General features: G+C 40.5%; 1 protein-coding gene across 1 annotated transcript in view; it reads right to left on the bottom strand.

The window, feature by feature from the left end:
* Positions 1-25,954, bottom strand: part of SPATA16 (spermatogenesis associated 16) — a 256,503-nt gene that overhangs the window by 37,348 nt on the left and 193,201 nt on the right. Inside the window, exons 6-8 of the mRNA XM_027875661.1 lie at positions 18,577-18,723; positions 16,977-17,089; positions 1,242-1,406 (exon numbers count right to left, since the gene is read on the bottom strand). Coding sequence (XP_027731462.1) covers positions 1,242-1,406; positions 16,977-17,089; positions 18,577-18,723 — 425 coding nt within the window. The remainder of the gene's footprint in view (positions 1-1,241; positions 1,407-16,976; positions 17,090-18,576; positions 18,724-25,954) is intronic.

The raw sequence follows: 25,954 nt of genomic DNA, 5'->3' as shown, positions 1-25,954 counted from the left end.
TGTATGGAACTGTATATGGAACAGCTTGTTTTTAAAAATAATTTTATTATACTATATATACATATGAATATATCATAGAAATTTAGCAATGTGATTTAAAAATACAAATGATATTCATTTTAAATATTGTATAGTAAACATATTATTTTTTTCAATAAATATCCTAGCTTACTTTTTAAAAAAAAGTATTTAAAACACATTTATTTCAAAGTCCTGCTTGTTAATACTTCTTCCCTTGACTATGCATTTCAAAATTTTGATTCAATTCTAGTCTTTTCTCCTCCTTCAATTCTATACTCAGCCCACTTTTTCACTGTGCCCCAACAGCTTGGAACCTCTGAAATAAAATTTACCCCATATATGGGCATTTAGTTGTAAAAGATAAAGAGCTGGCCTCGAATCCAGGAAGACCTGGATTCCAATCCCATCTATGACACATACTAGATGTGTGACCCTGGTCAAGGCATTTGATTTCTCAGGACTCTAGCCAACTCTCTGAGATTCTAACTTGTAGAGAAAGTGCTGACATGAATTTTTAAAAGGAAATTTCTGGAGTTCTCTACACCAATGAAATTGTAGATCCTGTCCTTCATCTATAAAATGAAAGAGTTAGATTTGATAATGTCTAATGTTCTTTTCAGATCTAGACCCATAATCTGATTCTTCTCTATTCCTTCAGCGGTTCAGGCAAACCATTGTACTCTCTACCGTGGAACATGTTACCCCTGTTCTCCCACTCCCTGACTTAAGAGGCATCATTACATGATGGAAAGAGTGCCTGGAAGTCAAGAGAGAACTGAGTTCAAATCCTGTCTTTTTTACTTACTACCTTTGTGACCTTGGGAAAGCCTGGACCTTAGTTCTGCTATCTATAAAATGAGGGGTTTAAATTGGTGGATTCTAAGTTTCCTCTTAGCTCTAAATATATGAGCTCGTGAATCTCTCTGGGCCTCAGTTTCCTCATATGAAAAATTAAGGGGTTAGATTAAATGACTTCTAAGGTCCCTTCAGCCTCTAAATCCATGATCCCATATGATCTGTGCTAGGCACTCAGGGGTACAAAGACAAAAAAAAATGAAATAATTCTTGTCCTCAAAGAGCTCATGTTCCACTGAATATCTGAGGATGAACGGCTAAGCTGTCCTAGGACTATATATGAGCACTCTTTCTTCCCAGTAACCATCCCTCCCCTTGGCTTAGGGCAACGAGAACTCTAAGCAAACATTAAAAGAGATCCTCACCAACTCAGCATCCTGCTGACTGATGTCTTGGAGATAGGGGATGGTGGCCAGGTCAGCCATTGCTTGGTTAATCACTTGGGACTGCTCCTTGACTCTCTGCAGTCTGCTGAGGAGGCTGGCGTACTGCAGCTTCTCAATCACACCAGGGCATGCCCGGAAACTCCCCTAGCCTCTCGGCAAAAGCAGAGGTTTTAGAACAGAAGTCAAGCACATAGACCTTCCCCCTAGGAAACAAGCCTGGGTTGATCACCCAGGGTTTACAGCCTAGGCAGAACACTAACCCAGACAAAGGGACTTAGGAGAAATGTGTCCACAATCACCTCTTTAAAAACTTCTTTTGTATCTTTTCTGATCCAGAGAAAGGAGAAACCTCTAAGAACAGATGGAGAATAGATTGTTATATCTTGTTTTTTTTTATGTAATAGATATGCAAATACTGAAATTAATCTGCAATCTCATCGATGTAAGTATATCCTCCAGTAATGCATATCAAGTCTCTGTTGTAACTTCCCATCCCACAGGAAGGTCTATGTCCACTAGGTTTTTGTGAATCTCATCTTGCTTGCCCTGTGGACAGACATATTATTATGGTGGCAGCATGGTGTGGTGGGGTCAATACTGAATTGGGTGCCTGAAGACAGGGGTCAAATCCAGGGTCTGTCACATGTGTGACCTTGGGCAAACCACTGAAGTTAGCTAGTCAGTCAATCAGTCAACAAGGATTTATGAAGCACCTACTCTGTGTCAGGCACTGTGCTGTGCGCTGGGGATATGAAGAAAGGCAAAAGACAGTCCCTGCTCTCAAGAATCTCACAGTCTAATGGGGAGACAATGTGCAAAAAGCTAGGATACAGACAAGATATGTACAAGATAAGTTGGGGATAATCTTGGAGGGAAGGCACTAAGATTGAGGAGGACTGTGAAAGGCTTCCTGCAAGAAATGGGACTTGAAGGAAGCCAGGGAATCCAGGAGGTGGAGGTGAGGAGGAAGACATTTCCAGACATGGGGGATAGGTGGGGAAAATGCCCAGTCAGGAGATAGAGTATCTTGAGCAAGGAACAGCAAGGAGTCCAATGTCACTGGATGGCAGTGCATGTTCAGGGGGGTGGTGTAAGGTAAGAAGGTTGGAAAGGTAAGAAGGGTACACTTTATGGGGGGCTTTAAAAGCCAAATAGGGGATTTTATATTGGATCCCAGAGGCAATAGGGAGTCAATGGAGGTGACTAGCTAGGAGGGTGACACTGTCAGATGTACACTATTTTTTTTAGGTTTTCAACATTCATTTTTGTAAGATTTTGAGTTCCATATTTTTCACCCTCCCTCCTTCCTCTTCCCTCCCCAAGACAGCAAGCTAGAGGTCATACAAGTGCCATCACGTTAAACATGTTTCCACATTAGTCATGTTATGAAAGAAGAATCATAACAAAAGGGGAAAACCATGAGAAAGAAAAAACAAACAACTGCCCCCTCCCAAAAAAAAGTGAAAATAGTATGCTTCGATCTGCATTCAGACCCCATAGTTCTTTCTCTGGATGTGGTTAACATTTTCCATCATGAGTCTTTTGGAATTATCTTGGATCATTGTATTGCTGAGAAGAGCTAAATCTACCATAGCTGATCATCACAAAATGTTGCTATTACTGTGTACAATGTTCTCCTGGTTCTGCTCACTTCACTCAGCATTAGTTCATGTAAGTCTTTCCATATTTTCCTGAAACTCACCTGTTCATCATTTCTTAGAGCACAATAGTATTCCATTACATTTATATACCACAACTTGTTCAGCCATTCCCCAATTGACGGACATCCCCTCAATTTCCAAGTCTTTGCCACCACAAAAAGAGCTTATACATACATACATATATATATGTATATGTATATGTATATGTATATCAGCTTACCCAGGGTCATACAGTTAGTAAGTGTCAAGTGTCTGAGGCCAGGTCTGAACTCAGGTCCTCCTGACTCTAGAGCTGGTGCTCTATCCACTGCACCACCTAACTGCCCCCTGCTATAAGTATTTTTGTACATGTGGGTCCTCCCCCACCTCTTTTTCAAATGTGCACTGTTTTGGAAGGTCTGTTTGACATCTGAGTCCAAGATGGCCTGGAGTGGAGAGAGGAGACCAAGGCAGGGAGACCATCCAGTAGGCTATTGCAGTAGTCTAGGTATGAGACGATGAGGGCCTCCACCAAGATGGTGGTAGTGTCAGAGGAGAGAAAAGAGTGTTTATGAGAGATATTATGGAGATTATAATGAGAGGGCTTGGTAACTGATCGGATAAAGAGAGTCAGTGAGAGAAAGTGGGGAGTTGAGGATGATACCTAGGTATTAAGCCTGGGTGACATGAAAGATGGCAGTACTCTCAATAGTAGGAAGAGGGGAGGGTTTTGGGGAAATATAATGAGTTTAGTTTTGGACATGCTGAATTTAAGACGTTTATGAGACATCAAGCTTGAGATGTCCAGTAGGCAGTTGGAGATGCGAGACTGGAACTCAGCAGAGGGGTTAGGGCTGGACAAATAGATCTGTGAATCATTTGCATAGAGATTAGAGTTAAATACATGGAAGCTGATGAGCTTGCCAAGTGAAACAGTATAGAGGGAGAAAAGAAGAGGATGCAGAACAGAGCCTTTGGGGATCCCCATGGTTAATGAGTGTGACCTGGATAAAAATCGAACAAAGGATACTAAGAGGGAGTAGTCAGACAGGTGGGGGGCAAGCCAGGAGAGAACAATGTCAGAAAAAGGTAGAAGAGAGTGAGTAGAAAGGAAGTAGAAGAGATGACCTTCACAAGGAGTTTAGCCACAAAGGGAGAAGAGATACGGTGACGGGTGGTTCAAGTGAGGGTTTTATGAGGATGGGGAAACATGGGTGTGTTGATAAGACATGGGTGTGTTTCTAGGCAGAAGGGAAATAGCTGGTAGACAGGGAGAGACTGAAGATTAATGAGAGAGTGGGGGCCACAGAGGGTGACAGCCTTCTGGAACAGATGAGCTGAATAGGATCATTTGTGCATGTAGAAAGGTTTGCTTTGGCAAGGAGAAGGACCACTTTATGGGACAGGAGGAGAAGGTGGTGGGATATCTGAGAGATATGAGATGAGAAAGGGAGATTCAGAGGAAGCTCTTGCCGATGGTTGAAAAAATTTTTTCAGTGAAATATGAAGCAAGTTTCTTAGGTGGGATAGCAGAGAATCAGATAAGGCTTAAGGAGCAAAGGAAAAGTTTAGAAAACTCTCTGTAGTGAATATGATAGGGAGTCAATTAGACACATGTAAAAGAATTCCATTGTGCCCAGTTGAAATTATGTAACATTAATTTATAGAGGACCAAGTCAGGACAGTTTTGTGATTTTTTTCTATCTTCATTCAACAGTATGTGAATAGGAACAGAGGAATAATCCAAGGTTAAGGTTTGGCAGGGCAAGATTTTTAATAGGATAAAGGGACAAGGGACTCTAAAGGAGAGGAAAGTAAACTAGTTCACCTAGGGATGAAGATGGAGAAGGGAGGAAAGTGTAGCCAGTACAAGGAGGATAGCCTAGGAAAGACTTGAGGGGTTGAAAGATTGGAGGTCATGGTAAAGAAAAAGAACAGGTTTTGGGGTTGCAAGGTAAAGAGAGAGAATGCAACAGATTGCAACCAGAAAAAGGAATTCCAGAGTACATGAACATGGAAGTGGTACAATTTTGGGTGAAGACAAGATCAAGAGTGTGACCATCTCTGATTGTTGCTGAAGTAGGGTGCAGAGGATCACGGGAAATAGGTAAGGTGAGGAAATATGAAGTTATGGGATGGGGGACCAAGGTCAAAGGAAATGGTAAATCAACAAGCATGCATCAAGTGCTCAGAGTAAGTTCACGTTGGTTAATTATGGAAAGATCCTTGAAGAGAGGAAATTCAGGGATGTTAACTGAAGGAAGTGATGGAGTGTCGGTGAGTCAACAAGCATTTTTTTTTTCAGTGCTTACTTTGTGCCAGGCACTGTGCTACACACAGGGCATACAAAGAAAAGTAAAATCATAACACTCACCTCAAGGAGTTTATATGCTAATGGGGGAGATACAGGCAAATCACACACAAGATAAATATGGTGTAAATGGAAGGGACTCTCGGAAGGAAAGGTACCAGTTCAGTGGGTGGGGGTGGGGGGAAGAGAGATGGGAACCAGGAATTTCCTTGTGTAAAATATGAAAAGATTGGGGTTAGTCCTGTCAAAGTATTTTGGAGGCACCCTGTTTCCCAGAGCTAAGGCCCAGCAAGCAGGCTGTGCCCTCAGCTTGGTATAACAACAATTCTTTGAGAGCTGTATGATCTCACCCTCTGGCAAAGTGTACTCCTTTGACCAAGCACCAGGTGTGTGCTGCCCCCTATTTCCCAGGGGTCCGTGAGAGTCATCCATCACCTTGCTTCACTTGCTCACAATCCCTGTTCCTTCTAACAGCTAAGTGAACTGAACCAGGTACTGTACCCCACTGTGAGACAATCACCCTGTGGACTGTTCCCACAGGACCCAGGCATGTCTACGTTGTCCACGCATGAGCCTGTCATGGGAAACCTCTACTCAAGACCTAAGAATTTTACATTATAGTCCAGCCCGATTATGTATATAAACATTGCTTGTGCCACAACATGTGAAGTCCTCCTTCTTCCTTGCTTTCAAGTAATTTTCCTCACTCTGAAATAAATTATACAACTGCTGTGTGTCCTGACACACCTGCCTCTCATCTGCTCTGTTTGGCTCTGGTCATTCCCAGGTTAGAGACCAGTTCAGTCTGGACTGCATTCAGAATTCTGTCGACAAAAACTGCTGGGAAAACTGAAAAATAGCATGCCAGAAGCTAGGCATAGACCAACATGTCACACCCTATACCAAGATAAGATCAAAATGGGTATATGATTTAGACATAAGGGATGATACCATAAGCAAATTAAGAGAGCAAGGAGTAGTTTACCTGTCAGATCTATGGAGAAGGGAAGAATTTATGATCAAACAAGAGATGGAGAACATTATGAAATGCAAAATGGAGGACTTTGAGTACATTAAATTAAAGTTTTTGCACAAGCAAAACCAGTGCAACCAAGATTAGAAAGAAAACAGAAAGCTGGGAAACAATTTTTACAGCTAGTGTTTCTGATAAAGGCCTTATTTCTAAAATATATAGAGAACTGAATCAAATTTATAAGAATACAAGTCTTTCTCCAATTGATAAATGGTCAAAGGATATGAACAGGCAGTTTTCAGAGGCAAAAATTAAAACTATGTATAGTCATATGAAAAAATGCTCTAAATAACTATTGATTAGAGAAATGCAAATTAAAACAACTCAGAGGTACCACCTCATACCTATCAGATCGGCTAATATGACAGAAAAGGAAAATGGTGAATGTTGAAGAAGATGTGGGAAAATTGGAACACTAATGCATTGTTGGTGGAGTTGTGAACTGATCCAACCATTCTGGAAAGCAATTTGGAACTCTGCCTAAAGGGCTATAAAACTATGCATACCCTTTGATCCAGCAATACCACTGCTAGGTCTGCATCCCAGAGGGTTCATAAAAAAGAGAAAAGGACCCATATGTAGAAATATATTGATAGCAGCTCTTTTTGTGGTGGCCAAGAATTGGAAATTGAGGAGAGGCCCATCAATTGGGGAATGGCTGAACAAATTGTGGTACATGAATGTAATGGAATACTACTATACTATAAGAAATGATGCGCAGGTGGATTTCAGAAAAAACGAAAGACTTACATGAACTGAAACTGAGTGAAGTGAGCAGAACAAGGAGAAAAGTGTACATAGCAACAGCAACATTGTGTAATGATCAGCTATGATAGACTTAACTCTTCTTAGCCATACGATGATCCAAGACAATTCCAAAAGACTCACAATGGAAAATGCTATCCACATTCAGAGAAAGAACTATGGAGTCTGAATGCATATTGAAGCATACTATTTTCACTTTTTTGTTTTTTCTTTCTTGTGGTTTTCCCTTTTGTTCTGATTCTTCTTTCACAACATGACTAATATGAAAATATCTTCAACATGATTTTACATGTATAGCCTATATCAGATTGCTTGCTGTCTTGGGGAGTGAGAGGGAAGGGAGGGAGGGAGAAAAATTTGGAAGTCAAAATTTTACAAAAATGAATGTTGAAAACTGTCTTTACATGTAATTGGAAAAAATAAAATACTATAAAGGAAAATAACAATAGAAACAACAAAAAAAAAACCCAAACAAAATTCTGTTGACAGTCCAGATAATCCCTAAGTTCTCTTTCAACTCTAAATCTTTGGGTCTTAGGACGATTTCAGAAATGATCATCTTGTTCTTTAACTTTGGGCTGTAACTATTTGCATGGTATTGTGTTTCTCCACTCTGTCAAATCATTCCAACCTAGTCTCTGTCAAATAATAAAATAGAAACTTCACACTCATCAAGGATACTTTGAATGAAAAAGAAGCAACTTTTAACGGGACTCACAAACCCCAAATGGGTCTGTGCTACAGATTTTGGAATGTCAGAATCTCAACGTGGGGCATGCCTGTGCTTGATCTGCTGAACTCTTGTTTATGCTAATACAAGAAACCTTCCTCTTTTAAAAAAAGTCCAATAGTGCTTTTAATATTTCATAGGAGAGGAAGAAACATTTCCCCCAGTGATGAATGCACATCATAAGATGCTTGAGTTTATGTTCTGGCTCAAAGCAAAAGAACTCTTGTAAACAACAGCCGTCGGAGTTTATTCCAGAGATGGAAGACTCTGGAGGCCAAAGTTCAAGTGTATTATTTTTTTTCTTTGAGATCACATAGAAATCTTTAAAAAAAAACAAGCCTTATGGAAGAACACTTGGACTTAATTGTTTTCTGTGATGAGAAAGAAGTTTTTAGTATCTATGTATATAATATATATGTATAGCACATGCTCACAATGACCTATTCATGTAGACAGAAAGACGGATAGAAAGACATAGATACACAGATTGACAGATGAATGGATAGATAGATTGATAGATGGATAGATAGATAGATGAATGGATAGATAGATAGATAGATAGATACTGGTAGCATTTAGGAAATTTCTTACTGCTTTCAAAGACTTCTTCTCTTTGTCATAATTGTCCAATCTTTTAAACACCAATATTATCTTTTTTAAGAAATACATTTTTTATTGATATCTTTTGTTTTTAAATCACCTAATTTCCCAGTATAGAAACACACACATATCTATCTCTATATATGTAGCACTTATGTAGCATTTTGAAGTTTACAAAATATTTTACAAATATCTCATTTTATTCTCACAACCACCTCAGGAAGTAGATGCTATTATCATCACCCTTATTTTACAGATGAAAAAACTAAGGCATAAGGCTATTAAGAGACCTGTCTTGGGTTACTCAGCTAATAAGTGTCTGAGGCAGGATTTGAACTTGTCTTCATGACTCCATGTACATACAGTGCACTATCCACTGCACCACCTAGGTTTATATAAATCTACTATCTCTAGAATTTCATGAGCACCATGAGAGGGTGAGGGAATATCTGAAATCTAAGGAACAGACAGAATATAAATGAAGATTAGTAAACCACACATGTGATAGCTGTACTAAGAAGACCCCTGACTACCTTAACTAAATGCCATCCTGTCCATGGAAAGCAGGAAGCCACCTAAATCATTTTTTATCTCCAGCTTATCATTTATATGAATTCTGGGAATTTATCAACCCATAGGGACTGAGAGTCTAGTGATTGCTTCTGTGAGCCATTGAAGCAACGTGCCTATCTATTCAGGTAAAGAATGAAGCTCTCTCAATGGGATTTTGTTCCATGGTGGTGATCATGTCCAAGAAGAAACATTTCATTGAAGAAATTTGGCTTCCTTTGCATTACTTAAAACCAAACAACAACAAAGTATATCACCAGGTCTGTGGGAAGAAGGAATCATTTCCAAAGGAAGGAGAAAATTCCAGCCTTCCCTAGAACAAAATCCCAAGCACCATGAAAATAAAAATAATATCAAGGGAGCAGCAGCAGTTTTTTTGTTAGCTTGGTTTTTGTAACATGCAAAGAAAGTGCCCCCAAGGTACTATTGAGAGAGGACAGCTCCTTACTTCATTCTCCTAAATGAAATGATGTGTCAAGGGAAAAAAATATTGCATGGTATGTTTGAAGAAATAATGAAAAGTGAAGGAACTAACCTAAATGTCTAATTGTTGTAAGGATGAGTCCAGAGGGTAGTGAGCCTCCTGATGGGAAGTCCCTGAGCTTCTGTTGAAATCAAAGGGCTGCTAAACAGCAGGAGGGAAAGGAATGAAGGAGCCAAGGTTGGAGCTGAGACCTCACTCAGCTGAAGCTCAAGGTGAAGTCATTTGCATGTTCAATGGAGGCTCAGGCACAGAATAAGGGAAGTTTAATAGAGGTTACAATGAAACGATTGGTGAATAAGTGGTGCTTGGTGATGTGATGCGAAAGCACCGTATAATAGAAGTGTTGGGAATGTATTTGTTGTAGATACAACATCTCAACACATTAATTGTCCAAAAAATAAAATAAATACAGATCACTGCTCCTTTGAGATGTGGCCATGTAAACAGTTTTTACGCTGCACTTGGAGAAAATAAAAAGTAAAATTAACAAGGTATTAAAGAACATGGTTAGTAAGGTCATTTGTGGGCACATCAGCTTGTGAAGGAAGCTTCATGTATGGCAAGTTTTTTTTTTTTTGCCTACAAGTTTTTATTTGAATGCTTCCACATTTAGCCCAATAAATAGTGTGCTTGAGGTTTGAAATGCACTGCAATTAATGCAGGTAATGAATGGAAGAGACAGTGTATCATCAGAGGGGATAATGAAGATCAATAATGGGGACAGGAAGTGACTGCAGATGGAGGCTGCTGGTGGACTGGTAATATATATATACAGCAAATAGGAACAGAAACTTTTTCAAGGGAAAACATAATGGGCGGTTGGATTTGGTTTCCTTCACTAATAGACACCTTGGTTAACTTCACTAATGCCTACTGTCTCAGTTGTGGAGCAGAGGGGACCAGTTTTCTTCAAGACTGTCAATGGAGCACAATGTTGGGAAAAATCACACCAAAGTGGAAGAGCTTTAAGAAGGTCCCTGGGGCCATTTTGTGTATTTCTTGTCTGAGGATCAGTCCAGCTAAGCTTGGACTGTTCCGATTGCCTGGCTGCCCTGGGTTATTTAGGCCACAGAATTATCTACCAAGTTTTACAAAGGTTGTGGTTTGTACTATATGGAGGGAATGCCCACACTAGCACAGATCCTTGAAGTGTGGAGCTCCATTTAGAATGAGTGGCGTAGCACTATAGGAGGATTAATGACTTTGTGCTGGGATTCAGGTCATTGGCTTGATCTAAACCTGGAAGGGACCTCAGAGGACGTCTAGCCCAAGGCTCTCATTTTATGGATGAGGTTAAGTGTCTTGCCCAAGGTCATACAAGTAGTTAAGTGACAGAGAGTTTGAAGCCAGACCCACTGATTCTAGAGTCAGGGCTCTTCTGTACCAAGGAGAAATGCACTAAGGGTTATGAGAAACATGATTGTTTCCTCCCCCCAAAATGCCTTTTGTCCTATCTCTCACTAAACATCCATCACCTCCTTCAAGAACAATCCTCACATTTACCTTCCCCAGGAAGCTTTCCCTAATTAACCAACTCAAATTCACTAATTCCTTGGGACTTGTCTGTTTGACATGCTCCACATCATTTTGCAGTTTTTACTCCCTGCTTTATAATGGTTCCATGTTTCTTACATCTATGCCTTGGTGCCAGTGAAGCTACAAGGTTTCAAGAGAGCAGGAACCACAATCTTTATTTCATTTATATCTTTTCCTGCATTTTCTTTCCACCCCAAACCGCTCTCAGCCTGAGTACAGTGCTCTGAACATTGAGGCAATTTCCTTGAGGGTAGGGCTGTTTGAATTTTGTCTTTGTATTCCAGTAGTACTTAAAATGCCCACACACAGATGGCACTTAACTAATGCTGTTTAATAATAATAGTTAGCATTTATATATCACATTATTAAGGTTTGTAAAGTGCTTTACAACTATTATCTCATCTGATCCTCACAACAACTGGAGGAGGTAGGTGCTATTATTATCCTCATTTTGCGGGTGAGAAAACAGAGAGTGAGTGACTTGCCCAAGGTTGAACAGCTATTGAGAGATTGGAGGTGAACTCATCTCCCTGACTCCAACTCCAGCACTTTCTTCATGGCTCCACCTAGAGGTCTCATAAATCAATGCTTGCTTAATGAAGGATATATCACTTAATTTAAGGCAGAGTCTTGATCATGGCTATGATGGATGTACTTGGAGCTGTTAATTTGCACGTATGGATGCTCCTCTCACTGATCCAGATCATGACCCCTCTTTGACTTAGTAGGTGATTTTCTAGGGTTGTTCTGGTTGAAAATTTTACGTTATGGTTACCTGATGGCAAGCCTAGCTGTGGTAGTCCTCAAACAGCAGACACAGTCTATCTTTGGCCTATACTTTAAAAAATTAATTTTTTTAATTAGGAAAAATACCTTTTTATCTTTTCCTGGCCTGCCCCCATTAAAGGAAAACATCTTTTTTTCTTTTTCTTTCTTTTTTTTTTTAACAAATATGAATAGTTGAGTAAAACAAATTCTCTCACTGGCCATGTTCAAAAAATATATACTGAATCCATCACCTCTCTGTCAGTCTATATTATACAGGACTATACTTGAGGCTTGCTATGACTTGCCTGGTGTAGCCTTCACATCCCCAGTCACCTACCCTCCAATGAGGTGTTGGAAGGGGACTTTAGTGGAGGAAACAGCTCAGTGAAGATCTCGGATCCTCTAAGACAGTATATAGTCTTTTGAGAATTGCTGTGTCTCCCTACCCCCAGTAAGAAAAAAACCAAAACAAAACAATCTTTTTTCAATTAACATAGTAATGAACCTCTCCAAACCTAGCTGGGCTGGTCCTTGGGCCTTCGACATACAGCCAGGCCCTAGATCTGTTCCTTCCAGATTTTTAGGTTCTGTCAAACCTTTCCTACCCTGTAATGATATTTGAGTGATCACCTTTCTGCCATGATGGCATTAGGCTCCAAGAGAGGCAGGGGGTGGTTGACCCATTTTGGAACTTCTTGGGGCCAAAGTTATTTGCCAGCCTTTGATGGTGTTCAACTTGTATTTTATATTCCTCTGTTGGAAATCACATTGCAATAATGTCTATTCCCATATAATTGATAGAGGAAGGACCAAGAAATGAGTGGGTTTATTGGAGAGAAGAAAATTGAAAGCAGGAGCAGTCAATTTAAAATATTTCCTGTTAGATGATGGCTTTATGTAGTCCAAACTTGACTTTCTTTCAAATAAGGAAAGGCTGTAGTTATATCGCAGACTTAATATTTATAATGACAGGTTGATTAGATCTTTGGGGTGACTATGGTATGGATTAGGAGGGTCATGTCATTTCGATAGTTGTGTGTTTGTCTTCATTTGCATAACTTAATATAAAAGTAATAATGCCTGTAAAATATGTATAACTGAAGCCAGTTATTGTATTAACCAGAGCACTGGCTCTGCCTTGTGTCTGGTCCTATGATTTATGCTCAAATTTTAATTAGTTCTATTTCAACACTCTTTAGGCATTCCCACCAAGGAATATCGCCAAAATGAATAGAAGTGTAAGTTCTGGATAGTTCTCTCTGTAAAAAAAAGTTTATGAACCTCTACTGCATGCAGTGTACTGCATTCTTGAGGTTTAGTAGCACTGGCACTAAATGCAAACGGCTAAGGGCAATTTATTGCCTTCTTGCAAGAAAAAAAAACCATTTAAAGAATAAGTCAAACACTTGGCCTCAAGGTGGTAGAATGTCTACGAGTCTACATAAATAGGCTGCTGAGGGCTTTGGTCATTCATTTAGTCAATTGGTTGACTACTTGGCTCCCTGACTGTATGGGCTGGTTAGTTCAGTCAGTTACATGCCATTGTTAATGAGGCTCAGGTCATGACTTCAATCCTTTTGTGGGCCAGGGAGCTTAGATCTATGCCCTCCACAGCCAGGGGGCCACCAGATTTCCTAAGGAGAGGTGAATTTCCTCAGTAGGAAATGAAGCAGGCAAAGCTCCCATGATGATCAGAGTGGAACTGAGTCCATGAATAGCCTTGCTCTTTCCACTTCAGTGAGATAGGTATACTCAGACTTTAGAGAGCAAAAAAGAGTGATCTAAACACATAATAAGGGTATTATTGGTGAAAATAAGAGGAAGGGAGAGAGAGGCTTTTGCGAATAATATTCTATAGTCATAGAATTGGCTGAAAGGCACAAAACCTTCCAGTGTCCGCCATTTCTTGACTAAAAAATCAAACAAACATGACTCAATAGGGCAAAATACTGTCTTATTGGCTTTCCTCCAACAGGGACATTCTTTGATATGTATTTATTGAGGTGACACAAAATTCCTGGATGTATGCAAACACAGAGCCAACTCTGTTCAATGACCTTCTGATTATTTATGTCAAACAAGGTTTAAAAGAGAGATGTATGTTCACCTGAGGCATTTGCCACTGTCATGGAGTATGTAATGTTCAAGCGGAAGAGAGATTCCCTATGGGAATAGTTGGGGTTCTCCAGATATTCATGGTCACCCATGATATCATGATGATTTCATCAAGTCCCAATACATTGCCGGATGTCCTCAAAGAGATCTGTGATTACTCAAAAGAAATCGGTCTAACAGTCTATACAGGAAAAACTAAATAGATAAATAATACTCATTGCTCAAATTTTGATATGAAGATGGGTGGCCAGCCCAACAAATTGGTACACTGGTACATATTTCTTGGATAGGCACTGAAGAGGGACAGCAAGTTGGGCCCATATTGAATGGGAGGATGAGGGAATGCTCAACTGCACTGGATAAATTATGTAGCAGTTTCAAGCTATGCCCTGGTGAAAAACTTCATTTTTAAAGTAGAAATGTTGTCCTGGTGATACTGTGTGGTTATGAATCCTGAAAAATAACAAAGAATCAAAGTGACATGAGACCCAGAGGGCAGTAAAGAGACTTATAATAATAAAATAATAATAACTAGTATTTCTATAGCACTTTAAGGTATACAAAGCACTTTATTATATGTTAACTCATGGTGAGCACAAGTAGGATTCAGTACATTACTAATAACAACCTAAAATCAAGAAGGGGAGCAAACAATATCAGCAAATAAATGGATAACTGGGAAAGGAAGCAGGCTAGTTTAGATAATGAGAAGGGACAACAGATGGAATGACTGACCACAAAGTGCCCTGGAGCCCAGGATATCTAGGAAGACCTTGGGAGGAAAGTCTACAATGTCATGGCCAAGAATCCTCTAAAATGAGAAGGCTCTAAGTAGGGGTTCGAAGCTATACTGGTGGTAGAAATATCAATGTTAAAGAATCACACATCTGCTTAAAGGTCCTGGGTTCAAGTCTCAACTCTGACTCTAACTAGCTATGTGACCTTGGGCAAGTCACCATCTCCCTAGACCTCAGTTTCCTTGTTTGTAAAATAAGTGGGTTAGACTACATGGTCTTTGTGGCACCTTCCACCTCTGAATTCATGATCCTATGGAGTCCTTCAGAAACTGTTTCTCACATAAGCAAAATACAGGAGATAATGGAATTATATACTGGGTCAGCAAAGCATGACTGAGAATCACTCTGTCAGGGTATTAGGGTAAAACTAAAGACCCTGTCCATTATATCATATCTGTGCTTCTTATTTAACTGCACAGAGGTGCATGGCACCATTTAAAAAAGTCAAAAAGTCTTCTGGCAGCTGGTGTTGCAGTGGATAAAGCACTGGTCCTGTGGTCAGAAAGACCCAAATTCAAATCTGACCTCAGATACTTAATAGCCATGTGACCCTGGGCAAGTCACTTAACCTCTGTTTGCCTCAGTTTCCTCAACTATAAAGTGTATTAAATGCAGGGACACAAGGATGGAACAGTGCCTTCCCTGAAGGATTTCCCATTCTATGGGGTGCCCTTAGTTAGCTATATACATGATATATACAAAATTAATATAAAGTTGTGTTTTTTTGTTTTTGTTTTTTTGGTGTGTGTGTGGGGAGGCAGTAAGATCAGGAAAAAAAGTAATGTTAAGGTTGAGCCATTAGTGAAACAAGAAAATCTAAAAGGCAGAAGTGAGGATGAAGTCCATTTCACAGATAAGGGACAGTCTGTGCAAAGGGAGGAGATGGAAGATGGAGTGTTGTTTATGAGGAACGGTGAGAAATGAGACCATTTGGCTGCACCTGAGAGAGATTTTATATATGAGTAGGGAGTGACTCTGAGAAAAGGAGCTGAGAATCTTGGAGTACTCATGAGACTGGATGAGGGATCAGCACTGCAACAGAACCAGATAAACTGGGTGGGAGGACTAGATTTTTAAAGCACCCTATTCCCGAGTTGTTTAACTTAACATGCAGAAACCGGAGGGTTTAGGACTTTTTCAAAAGCCCAAAGATGTTATTCAGAAGATGAGCAGATATTGGCTTTTTTGGCTGACACTCAAAGTCCCATTTTGGCTTCACTGAGGCACAGAGGCGGTCCAGTGTTCTCAAAATTGTATTACCAAGGCGCATTAGCCAAGCGGTCAGCATCCGGACCTAGGGACACTCAAGGTGCCCAGCATCTGAGTGGCCATAGGTCTTCTCCAAGTTTGGAGATGTTCAGGACCTGGTGATTGGGTGATGAGAATTTTTTTTTTTTTGGTCAAGTAAACTCATGAAGACAACTCTGAAAGACAGATAAGGAGCAAGGTGTCAGTTCCCTCAGAAGGCAAGAACATAAAATCTGTGACTGAATACAACAGCCCCAAGAAAAGAAATTCTGACTCTTTCAACCTTCAAACTCTTGAAAGAGGGGAAATCGATTGCTCTTAGGGTGCGCTAATGAGGCATTTCTTTGATATTCTCTCAGCACAACAATTTAGAAATTGCTGAACAGTCCAGGTTATTTTCATAGACTTACAGGGATTTTATAAGTTATCAGGCTAGACCCCATCCTTTTACAGAAAAGTGATGTGATTTTTTGAAGGTCACAAAGCCAACAAGGTGGCATTCAAACCCAAGTCTTCCTCACTCTATCCGTTAGAGCATACAGTCTCTAAAACACAAACAACAAAAAGCAAACCAACCACTAAAGAAAACCAGCATCTATTTCCCTTGATCATAGAGTGGGATTAGATAATTTACGTTCAGGATGTATGAAGATAAATGGCCAAGTTTTAAAAGGGACCTCCAATTCATCAGGATGGTATGGAGGCATTGTCCTGAAAAATCATCTAATTCCCCATGCAGGTAATGAGATGGTTAGGTTGTAATAGACTGACAAATGAAATAGTGAAAACATTGTGCTTGCTAAAATTTTGTTATTGGTTTGAAATGAGAAATTCGTGGCAATCCGGGATTAGATCAGAGGAGAACACCAAATGAAGGGTTCCTTAAGCTTGCTGCTAATGTAATAAATGTTAGCAACTGTGGAGCACAGCAGTTGTAATCTTTTAAAATGTAAAGTAAATAAAATCATTAGCTAAAACCGGCTTTGTTTAATAAATGGGATTTGCAGAGAGAGGCTTCTGAAATCCACTCTTGTAACACATCACACATCTTTCTTCTGTCTAGGGGTTCATACTCGTTTTGCGTTTGGACTCAGACACAGCCGACTCATATACCTACATTTAATTTAGTGCTTCGGATGACATCCAATATTGGCAGGATTCTCTTCCCCATAGTCTCCATGTGTCTCGTCGCATCTTCCCTGGTCAACGGACTGAAGGGGGTTTTGTGCTCTAAAAATTGTAACAATAAACTTTTATGCTGTTTTCTATCCCTTCAATTTCAAAGTGCTTTTTTCCCCTTTTACCAGGCTATAAAAAATACCTTAACATTAATAGATATGAAATCTTTACTAGCGAACCTAGGCACATTCCCGCTCCCTGCACACAACAGCGGAGCAGTTGGAGGAGATGCTGTCCTTTGGAGAACTGCCATCTATGCATTTTAGCTCCCCCGCCATGACTGAAAGATCTAGCAGACAGTTACATAAGTCCCATCTTGGTGTGGAATAGGCTCTTATGGAGTTTTGGGAAAAGGAAAAGGTTGTCATAAATGCATCTAGTGTTTGCCTTGCTCTTCCCAGACATTATCCAAATGAGCAGATGCCAATTAATGACTTCCAATGTCCCTTCAGGTTCATTTGTTTGCTTATGCCTTTTGGGACCAAAAACCAATGAATCAGAGGAATGAGAAAAGGAGGCTAGAAAATTCGAGGCAGAGGACCTGGGTTAGAATCCCAAGACCTTGCTACTTACAACCTGCATAACTGTGGGCAAGAGACTTCACCTTGTCTGGGCCTCAGTTTCCTCATCTGTAAAATGAAGGAGCTAGATTATAGCTTCCTTATAACTCTAGATTCCAGAAGGAAAGGAAGGGTTAAAGACCAGATTCTCCATAGGTAGCCAGGTGTACAGTGTTTAGAGCACTGAGTCTGGAATTAGGAAGACCAAAATTCAAATCCTGCCTCAGACATTATTAGCTGCGTGACCCTGGGCAAGTCACTTAATTTCTGTCTGCCTCAGTTTCCTCATATGTAAAATAGGGATGATAATAACACCTACCTCCCAGGGTTGTGAAGATAAAGTGAGATGATATTTGTGAAGTGCTTTGCAAAAATAGAGTGCTAAATAATAATAATAATACTAGCAGTTATTATTATTTTTTGGCGCTATGACATTCCCCGCCTTTTCCTTTAATTTAATTTAATTTTTAAAAAAGCATCAATGAGAATACTAATCATAATTGTTCTGAGTAGAGACAGATGTCCCAGTCCCTTCCAGCTCCAAATCTACAATCCTATGTATAATCAAGGCTGACATTTACATAGGGATTTAAAGTTTACAAAAATACATGACAACCATCTTCTTACTTCACTCACAACAACTCTGTAAGATCAGGACTATTTTGATTCCCATTTTGCAGATGATGAAAATGAGGTTCTGCCAAGGGTTGCTTAGTCATAGGGCATCTCAGGGCTTTTTGACTTAAAATCTAGCTCTCTATTGCATACTTGATGCTGTTTTGCAAAATACATATTGATATTACCTTGAATTCCTAAAATATTCAGTCTTGAGGCATTGTGGTGAAGTAGGAGAGGGAAAGGAAGTCCAGGGCCATGTTGGGTGTCAGAGAATGAAAATCTCATTGTCGGTAGTCAACAGAGTAGATGAGAACAGGTGAGAGCAATATTAGAAGACAATTCCAATGCTTATTGACTTACCTGTAAATGTGGGCAGCTTCCTACTTGACATTTTTTCCAAAAATTTTCCATCTTCTTTGTTTTTGAACCCAAGTGTCAGCAAATATTGTTGGGGAGGGAATGATGACCAGTCAACTGTCTGAGGCAGCACATGAAATCCTTGAAGGTCTGTATAAATATGATAAACACTAAAATGTTAAATGGGGGCTATCTCAAGCAATATTTTAATAGTACACAAATTTCATAGTATATAAATATTTTGATAATTTTCAATATTTAGAGTAATTCAATGCTATAATTTAATACTACAAAGCAGGGGTTCTTAATCTGAGAGTCTGTGATTTTGTTTTGATAAAATATTGATAACTATATTTTGATGTGATTTGTTTCTTTTGCAATTCTATGTATTCTATTTTATACATTTAAAAATCATTCTAAAGGGGTTCATAGGTTTTGCCAGACTTCTCAAGGGGTCCATGACAGAGAAAAGGTTAAGAAACCCAGCTATAAACTTGGTGTCATAATGCAAATTGGGTAAGATTATGAATCACACTTAATATTTTATGTGTGACTGATTTAATGAAAATCTGATTTTTCTGCCCATAGTATAAGCCCAAGAGTTAGCATGAGGATTGAAAGGCCTTCAAGTAAGTAAGGCCTAAGTTTCGGGCCTCTCTCTAACATTACATTCTTGACCCTGGTCAAATCCTTTAACCTCTTACCACACATCGCAGTTCTCTAAGACAATGACTGTCAAACATTTTTTGTTTGACAGTGAGGACACATTATGGGGCAGTCCTGAGAGCCACTCATGCCTAGTCAAACTCCCACTACCCTTCCTTTAGAGCTACTCCTCAAGAACTATAGCCACTAATGAGTTTCAAAACTGCATTAGTGGAACAAGTATACATCTCAGGGGTCCCTACACAATTGAAATCACAGGTGTGGAACCCCTCCACCCCCCAAGTTTTATGTAAATTGTAATTGTAAAACACAGAAAAGAGAATATTTAGAAACTCCTTGATGTTTACACGTGGAAAGAACCTGAGAAATAATTTAGTATGCACCTTCCCCTCACCCCCATTTTATAGACTGGGACATTGACTTGTCCAAGCTTACATAGAGAATGGGTTGGAGAGGACACAGATGAGAGCCCAACACTCCTGACTACTGTTGCTTTACCAACCAAAAACTTTTGAGCGTTTCAAAAACATCCTGCTTGTTCCTGGAAGAGAGTTAAACCTGTATGTGGCCTATTTGTAATCTGCACATGAACTAACAGTATACAAGAGCCATAGGGACCATCCCTAGGGTTCTCTGACTACAGATAGACCAGAGGGGATTCACTTCAATTAAACCCAACTCAATTCGATCGACTTAAGTGTTATAAAAAATGGTGCAGTCCATGACCTCTAGGATCATAACGTTTGCTGGGGGGCAAATCACATGCACAGGTACAGATGCAAAGTAGTTTCAGGGTGGAAAACACTTGGAAAATTGGGGGAATTAAGGGCAGGTTTTATGAAACATAGCGTGTGAGCTAGGCCTTGAAGGAAGCTGGAGATTCTACAAGGCAAAGGTGAGGAAAAGGGCCTATGAGCCAGCCTGGGAAAAGGTATAGAGATAGGAAAAGATGGCAGGCTAGCTTTGGGCAATAGCTGATTGTCTAGTTGACCTGGACCATAGAGTTCATTAAGGGGTATAATACGGAGTTTCTGGAAAGGTGAATGGAAGTCAGAATGTGATGCTCTAGGAGCTGGAGAGTCAGTAACAGGTTGTACATTGCAGGGAGGGAGCTCAGATTATGCCAAGGTATGGAGGTGAGAAAGGAACAGCAACTAAACCAGACTGGCTGGAACATAAGGGATGAAGGGGAATGACCTGAAATACATTTGGAAAGGTGGCTTGATCCAGAAAATGCAGACCTTTATGTCAAGCTCAAGAGTTTGCCAATTCTTCTTCAGAGTAAAGGCATTTTAAATACCTAAGCCGTTGTGACATTATTTTGACCATCAAATATTTCTTCACTCTTAATCTGACCGTGTTACTCCTTTGCTCAAGAATCTTCATTGGACTGCCTTTTGCATTTTGTTTTTTCCTCTTCATCTGTGTCTTGAGAATAACAGAGTGGCAGTTGCAAAAGCGACTGGCTAAGAGTTTCCTGCTTCTTTAATCACCAAGTCAAACAATAAGTATTTGTTAAGTGCCAACTATGGGTCAGCCTCTGTGCTAGGCTCTGAGGATATAAGGACAAAGAATGAGCCAATCCTTCCTTAAAAAGAGCTTAAACTCTATTGGGGGAGATAGCAAACACATCTAAATTATATACAGTATAAAAATAAAGTGAATACATGAAAATTTATCTAAGTAGTTAAACACAAGGTAGTTTGTGAAGAAGAAGAACTTGCCCTTGAGGGGCGTCAGGAAAGATCTTATCTAGGCGATGGTGTCTGAGCAGCATCTCAACGAGGTGGCAGTGAGGAAGGCGTGTATTCTGAACACTTGAGATGGCCAGTGAAGAGGAAGAAGGATGGGAGATGGAGAGAGAAGGCCAGCTTGTCCAGGTTGCAGAGGGAGGGAGGGCAAGTACTTTTCAATGAAGCTGGAAAGATAAGTTGATACAGGTGATATTGGTGACATAGGACTTTCAAATCCAAGCAGAGAAGCTCATCTATTCCCCTAGAGGCACCAGGAAATTGCTGGCACTGGTTCAGTAGGGGAGTGGCATAGTCAGATGTGCACTAAGGAAAATTTGTTTGGTGGCACAGTGTCGAATATACCAGAGTGGGAGAGTCTTGAGGCAGGAAGACCCATGAGTGGCTTTGCAATGATTTAGGCAGGGATGATGACGACCTGAATTAAGGTAGTAACTGTGTGAATGGAGAGATGGGTCAGGATGGGAGAAATGTTGTAAAGGTAGGAATATTGGATATGTAGGTTGAGGGACGGTGAGGAGTTCAAGATAATGCCTAGGCTATGAAGCTGAGCTGCTAGAAGGATAGTAACACCTTCAAAGTTAAGAAGAGGGGAAGGTTATGGGGAAAGATGAATTTGGTTTGGACATGTTGAGTTTAAAATATCTCTGGGCCATCCAGAGGCAGCTGGTGGTGCAGTGGACAGAGTGCTGGGCCTAGAATAAGGAAGACCTGAGTTCAAATCTGGCTTCAGACACTTACTAGCTATGTGACCCTGGGCAGGTCACATAATGCCTATATGCCTCAGTTTCCTCAACTGTAAAATGAGGATAATAATAGCACCTATCTCACAGGGTTGTTGTGAGGACCAAATGAGTTAATATTTGTAAAAAAAAAGTCTTATATAGCACATAGTAAGTGCTATATAAATGTTAGCTATGATGATGATGATGGATCTAATCGCTTCCTCATTTTAGGGTCACAAGTCATTGACTCTTTGGGTTTCTTTCCCCCATCTGTGGATATGGAAAACTATAGGCTACAGAATACAATAAGTAGAACAACAAAATTTACATCTGACTATTCTCCTGTATCCCCTGTACCCCACTATTCCAAAATAGGCACAGTTTGTCAACTGCAAATCTCTAGTCTTTCTATTTCTAGGATTCCTGGGGACTAAAGGAAGTGAGATTTGAGTCAAGGTTGTGTTCTACTCAGATGGCACACACTAGTGTTTGTGGGAAGAGGAGGGATGTCAAGACACTTGGTGCTTCTTGTTATGAACAACTGCAGACGTTTGAGGGTGCATCATCAACAGGCTTTTCAATAAAACAATAAGCACACATTATGCACTCCACGATTTGTTAAGCTCTGGAGATACAAAGGCAAAGATAGAAGTTTTTCATTCAAGAAGCTTAAATTCTATCAAGGGAGACAACAATATGCATACACACACACACACACATATATACACACATATTTATAAATATAGTCTGTCTGTCTCTTCCTCTCACTCTCTTTGACCTTCTCATAGATTCAATTATCCTATTCGGAAGACAGTGCCTGGTACATAGTAAGCACTTAATAAATGCTCACTCCTTCCATCCATCCATCCATCCATCTCTCTCTCTCTGTCTCTCTCTCTCCCTACCTATCTGTATACCTGTCTCTTTATCTCTTGTTTCTTCCTGATCTCTAGTCCTTCATCACCCTTTGCCTCCTGGACACCTCCACTTAGATGTCCCAGGACCATCTCAAACTCAATATATCTCAAATAGAACTGCTGATCCTTCCTTTTAGGTGGCTTTCTAATTGCTCTATTTATGTTTCCTTCGTCCTCCATGCCTCACTCTTTGTCACCCTTCATATCCAATCAGTGGTCATTTCTTTTCTTTCTCCATGACCATGGCTCTTCATCGTTAAGTTAATAATAGCAGGCATTTATACAAGTTTGCAAAGCACTTTACTTGTATCTCATTTGATCCTCACAATAATTTGGGGATGCAGGTGCTATTTGTTTTCCTATTTTATAGATGAGACAGGTAGGTTAAATGACTTGCCCAGGGTCACACATCCATTGAGTGTCTGGGGGAGGATGCCAGTGTTTCCGATTCCAAGACCAGGACTCTGTACACCAAGTCACCTAGGCGGCTCACATTTTGGAGGGGCTGTACTGTGGAAGTTAGCCTTATTTTTTTTTAGATCCAGATGGCAGACCTGTGATCAATCAATCAACAAGGATTTATTAAACCTCTACTATGTGCCAAGTGGGTAGCAAGGTGGCACAGTGGATAGAGTGCCAGGCCTGGATTCAGGAATACCTGAGTTCAAATCTGGCTTCAGACATTTACTAGCTGCGTAAGCCTGAGCAAGTCATTTCACTTTGTTTGTCTCAGTTTCCCCATCTGTAAAATCAGGTGGAGAAGGAAACGGCAAACCATTCCAGGATCTTTGCCAAGAAAAACCCAAATGGGGTTGGACAAAATTGAAACAACTCAACAACAACAACAACAATGACGTGTCAAGTCATGGGGATACAAATGCTGAAGTGAAATGATTCTTGCCCTCAGAGAGCTTACATTCATCAATGTGTAGAAGTTACAGATAGCAAATATTCCCTCACATAAAGAAAAACTTAGAAATGGTCTTTTTGGTGAGGCAGTGAGACCCCTAAGTGGAGTTTCAAAGAGAGGCAATCAGATGACATGTCAGGGATGGCATCACAGGTACAAGCTGAGACACTCTAGATTTGGAAAGAATGATTTCAGCATCTGTCATACAGAGCACTGTGCTATTCACAGGTATGCTGACATTTCATGCCTTAGTTTATTTGTGTCTTGGTCTCTGCCCACAAAGAGCATCACATTATGTCTGCACGATGGCACTGTGGCAGATACAATGAGATATTCCAAAACCCCACCATCCCATCTGTTGGAGTTGGCTCTGATACCAGCATTTTCTTAGTTCAGGGTACAAGACTGGGACAAAGGAGGCGCTTGAGTCACTGAACAGTTCAGAAAAGTAGTTTTGCTTTGCTCTAATACAGTGGGGCTAATCAACAAGGATACATCTTCTCTAGATGCATGCCCCGTCTTCTTTCCCATGTAGGAATGCATCTAGTCATCAGTACAGGCTATGGAAAAGGACATGACAACTTGCATGGTTTTCTGATATCCACTGAGTACATGGGACCTAGAGTAGAACTTTTCATGCTCTTAAGTGGCCAAGGACCTGTGTCAGCAAACCTGGGCCAATCAGGTGGAGGGGATAGCTTTGCCTCCTTTCAGAGAAAGCTAATCCATGGTGTAGGAGAGCAGGAGGGGCCTGGGTTTGCCTATGTTGTGGGTAGAGGAAAAGAAGCTAATCCAACCAGCTCTGTAGGCAGGATGGTAAAGTGGTTTTTCCATATATAACAACTCACAAGGCCTTACTCTGTTATAGATGGAAATTTCAGTGTGGGTGATTGAAAAGAAACCAATTAGGGGTGGGTATAATTAATGCAGAGAGATATCCAGGTCCCCTGCAGGATCCCCCACTCACCGAATTAACAGATCAGCACACAGCTACCTGACATGAAGAGGCAGCTGGGAAGTATGGTGCCAGATGGAAGACCTGGCTTTCGAGCCAGATGACGCCTGGTTCTGCCTCTTACTATCTGTGTATAAACAAGTTGCTTCATTTTTCCAGGCCTCTACTTCCTCATGTGAAAAGGAAGGTGCCAATCAGATCATCTCCAAGAACCCTGCTTCTGAAAAATCTATGACCCCCCGATCGCATCCTCAGCCAAAAGGTAAAGATTCAATCCCCAGCAGGGTCTTCAAAGGACTGTTACTGATGCTTTACAAAATGAAAGGGTAGTGCTGTAAAAAGTGAGGCCAGAGGAGGCAAGCTGACCTTGGTTCAACACCCAGTGTGCGTGAAGGACAATGAAGAACAATGGAATAATCTGTGGAAACACATCAGGGACACAAGATAGGAAGCTACTTATTAGAGAAAAGATTTCTTTTACTGTCTCCAATTTTAATTTCGTTTTTCAGTCGTTTATCAGTGTGTTTGACTCTCTGTGATCCCATTTAGGGTTTTCTAAGGAGATACTGGAGTGGTTTGCATTTTCCTTCTCCAGCTCATTTTACAAATGAGGAAACTAAGGCAAACAAGGTTAAGAGACTTGCTCAGGGTCACACTGCTAGGAAGTGTTTGAGGCCTGATTTGAACTCAGGAAGAGGAGTCTTCCCTATCCATTGCACCACCTAATGGAGTCCATATAAAAGAACCAAGGGCCACTGTTCAGAAAAGTGTCCTAAAAATAGGCCAGTTCATCATTCTTGGCTCTGTTGGTTTGGTAACTGGATAGAGTCAATGGCTTGTTTTCATGAGGAAGATTTTTGACCACTCGTAAATGCACAAATTCTTCTTCACCAACATGGACCTTAATAAGGCAGCTTGTTCCAGCAGTGACTTGAGTTTTAAACCTCACAGTCTCAAAGACTAAAACTTGCTATTCTTTTTTTTTTTCAAGCTCTGTCATTAACTCATTCACGATGAAGCCATCGCCGGTTTTGTGTCAGATTCTCTAGCACAGCACCCCTTTGAGCTCTCGGGTGGGAAGAGAGGTGGCCTCATCTTCTTGACTCTGTTCCCCCAACATTTCTCATATCTAACCCTAAATTCTCTCTCCTTAGCTGGCCACTGTGCTAGGGGTCTTCCCTACTTTTGGCCTGGACAGTGACAGTAGACTTTTCACAGATCTCTCCCTTCTCCAATGCACAGGTTTGAGCAGGCAGCTTACTATTTCCTCCAGTTTCAAATGTAAACTTACCAGGCATTTAAAGCCTTTCAAAATGTGAGTCCAATCCATGTTTCCAGATTTACTGAACATTATTCCCCTTCCTAGGGGGCAGCTAGGTGGTGCAGTGGATAGAGTACTGAGCCTGGAGGCAGGAAGATTTATCTTCCTGAGTTCAAATCTGGCCTCAGACATTTCC

Source organism: Vombatus ursinus, unplaced genomic scaffold (assembly GCF_900497805.2).
Source record: "Vombatus ursinus unplaced genomic scaffold, bare-nosed wombat genome assembly UNPS02014810.1, whole genome shotgun sequence".
Taxonomy (NCBI): Eukaryota; Metazoa; Chordata; class Mammalia; order Diprotodontia; family Vombatidae; genus Vombatus; species Vombatus ursinus.
This window is presented reverse-complemented; position numbering and strand designations above follow the sequence as displayed.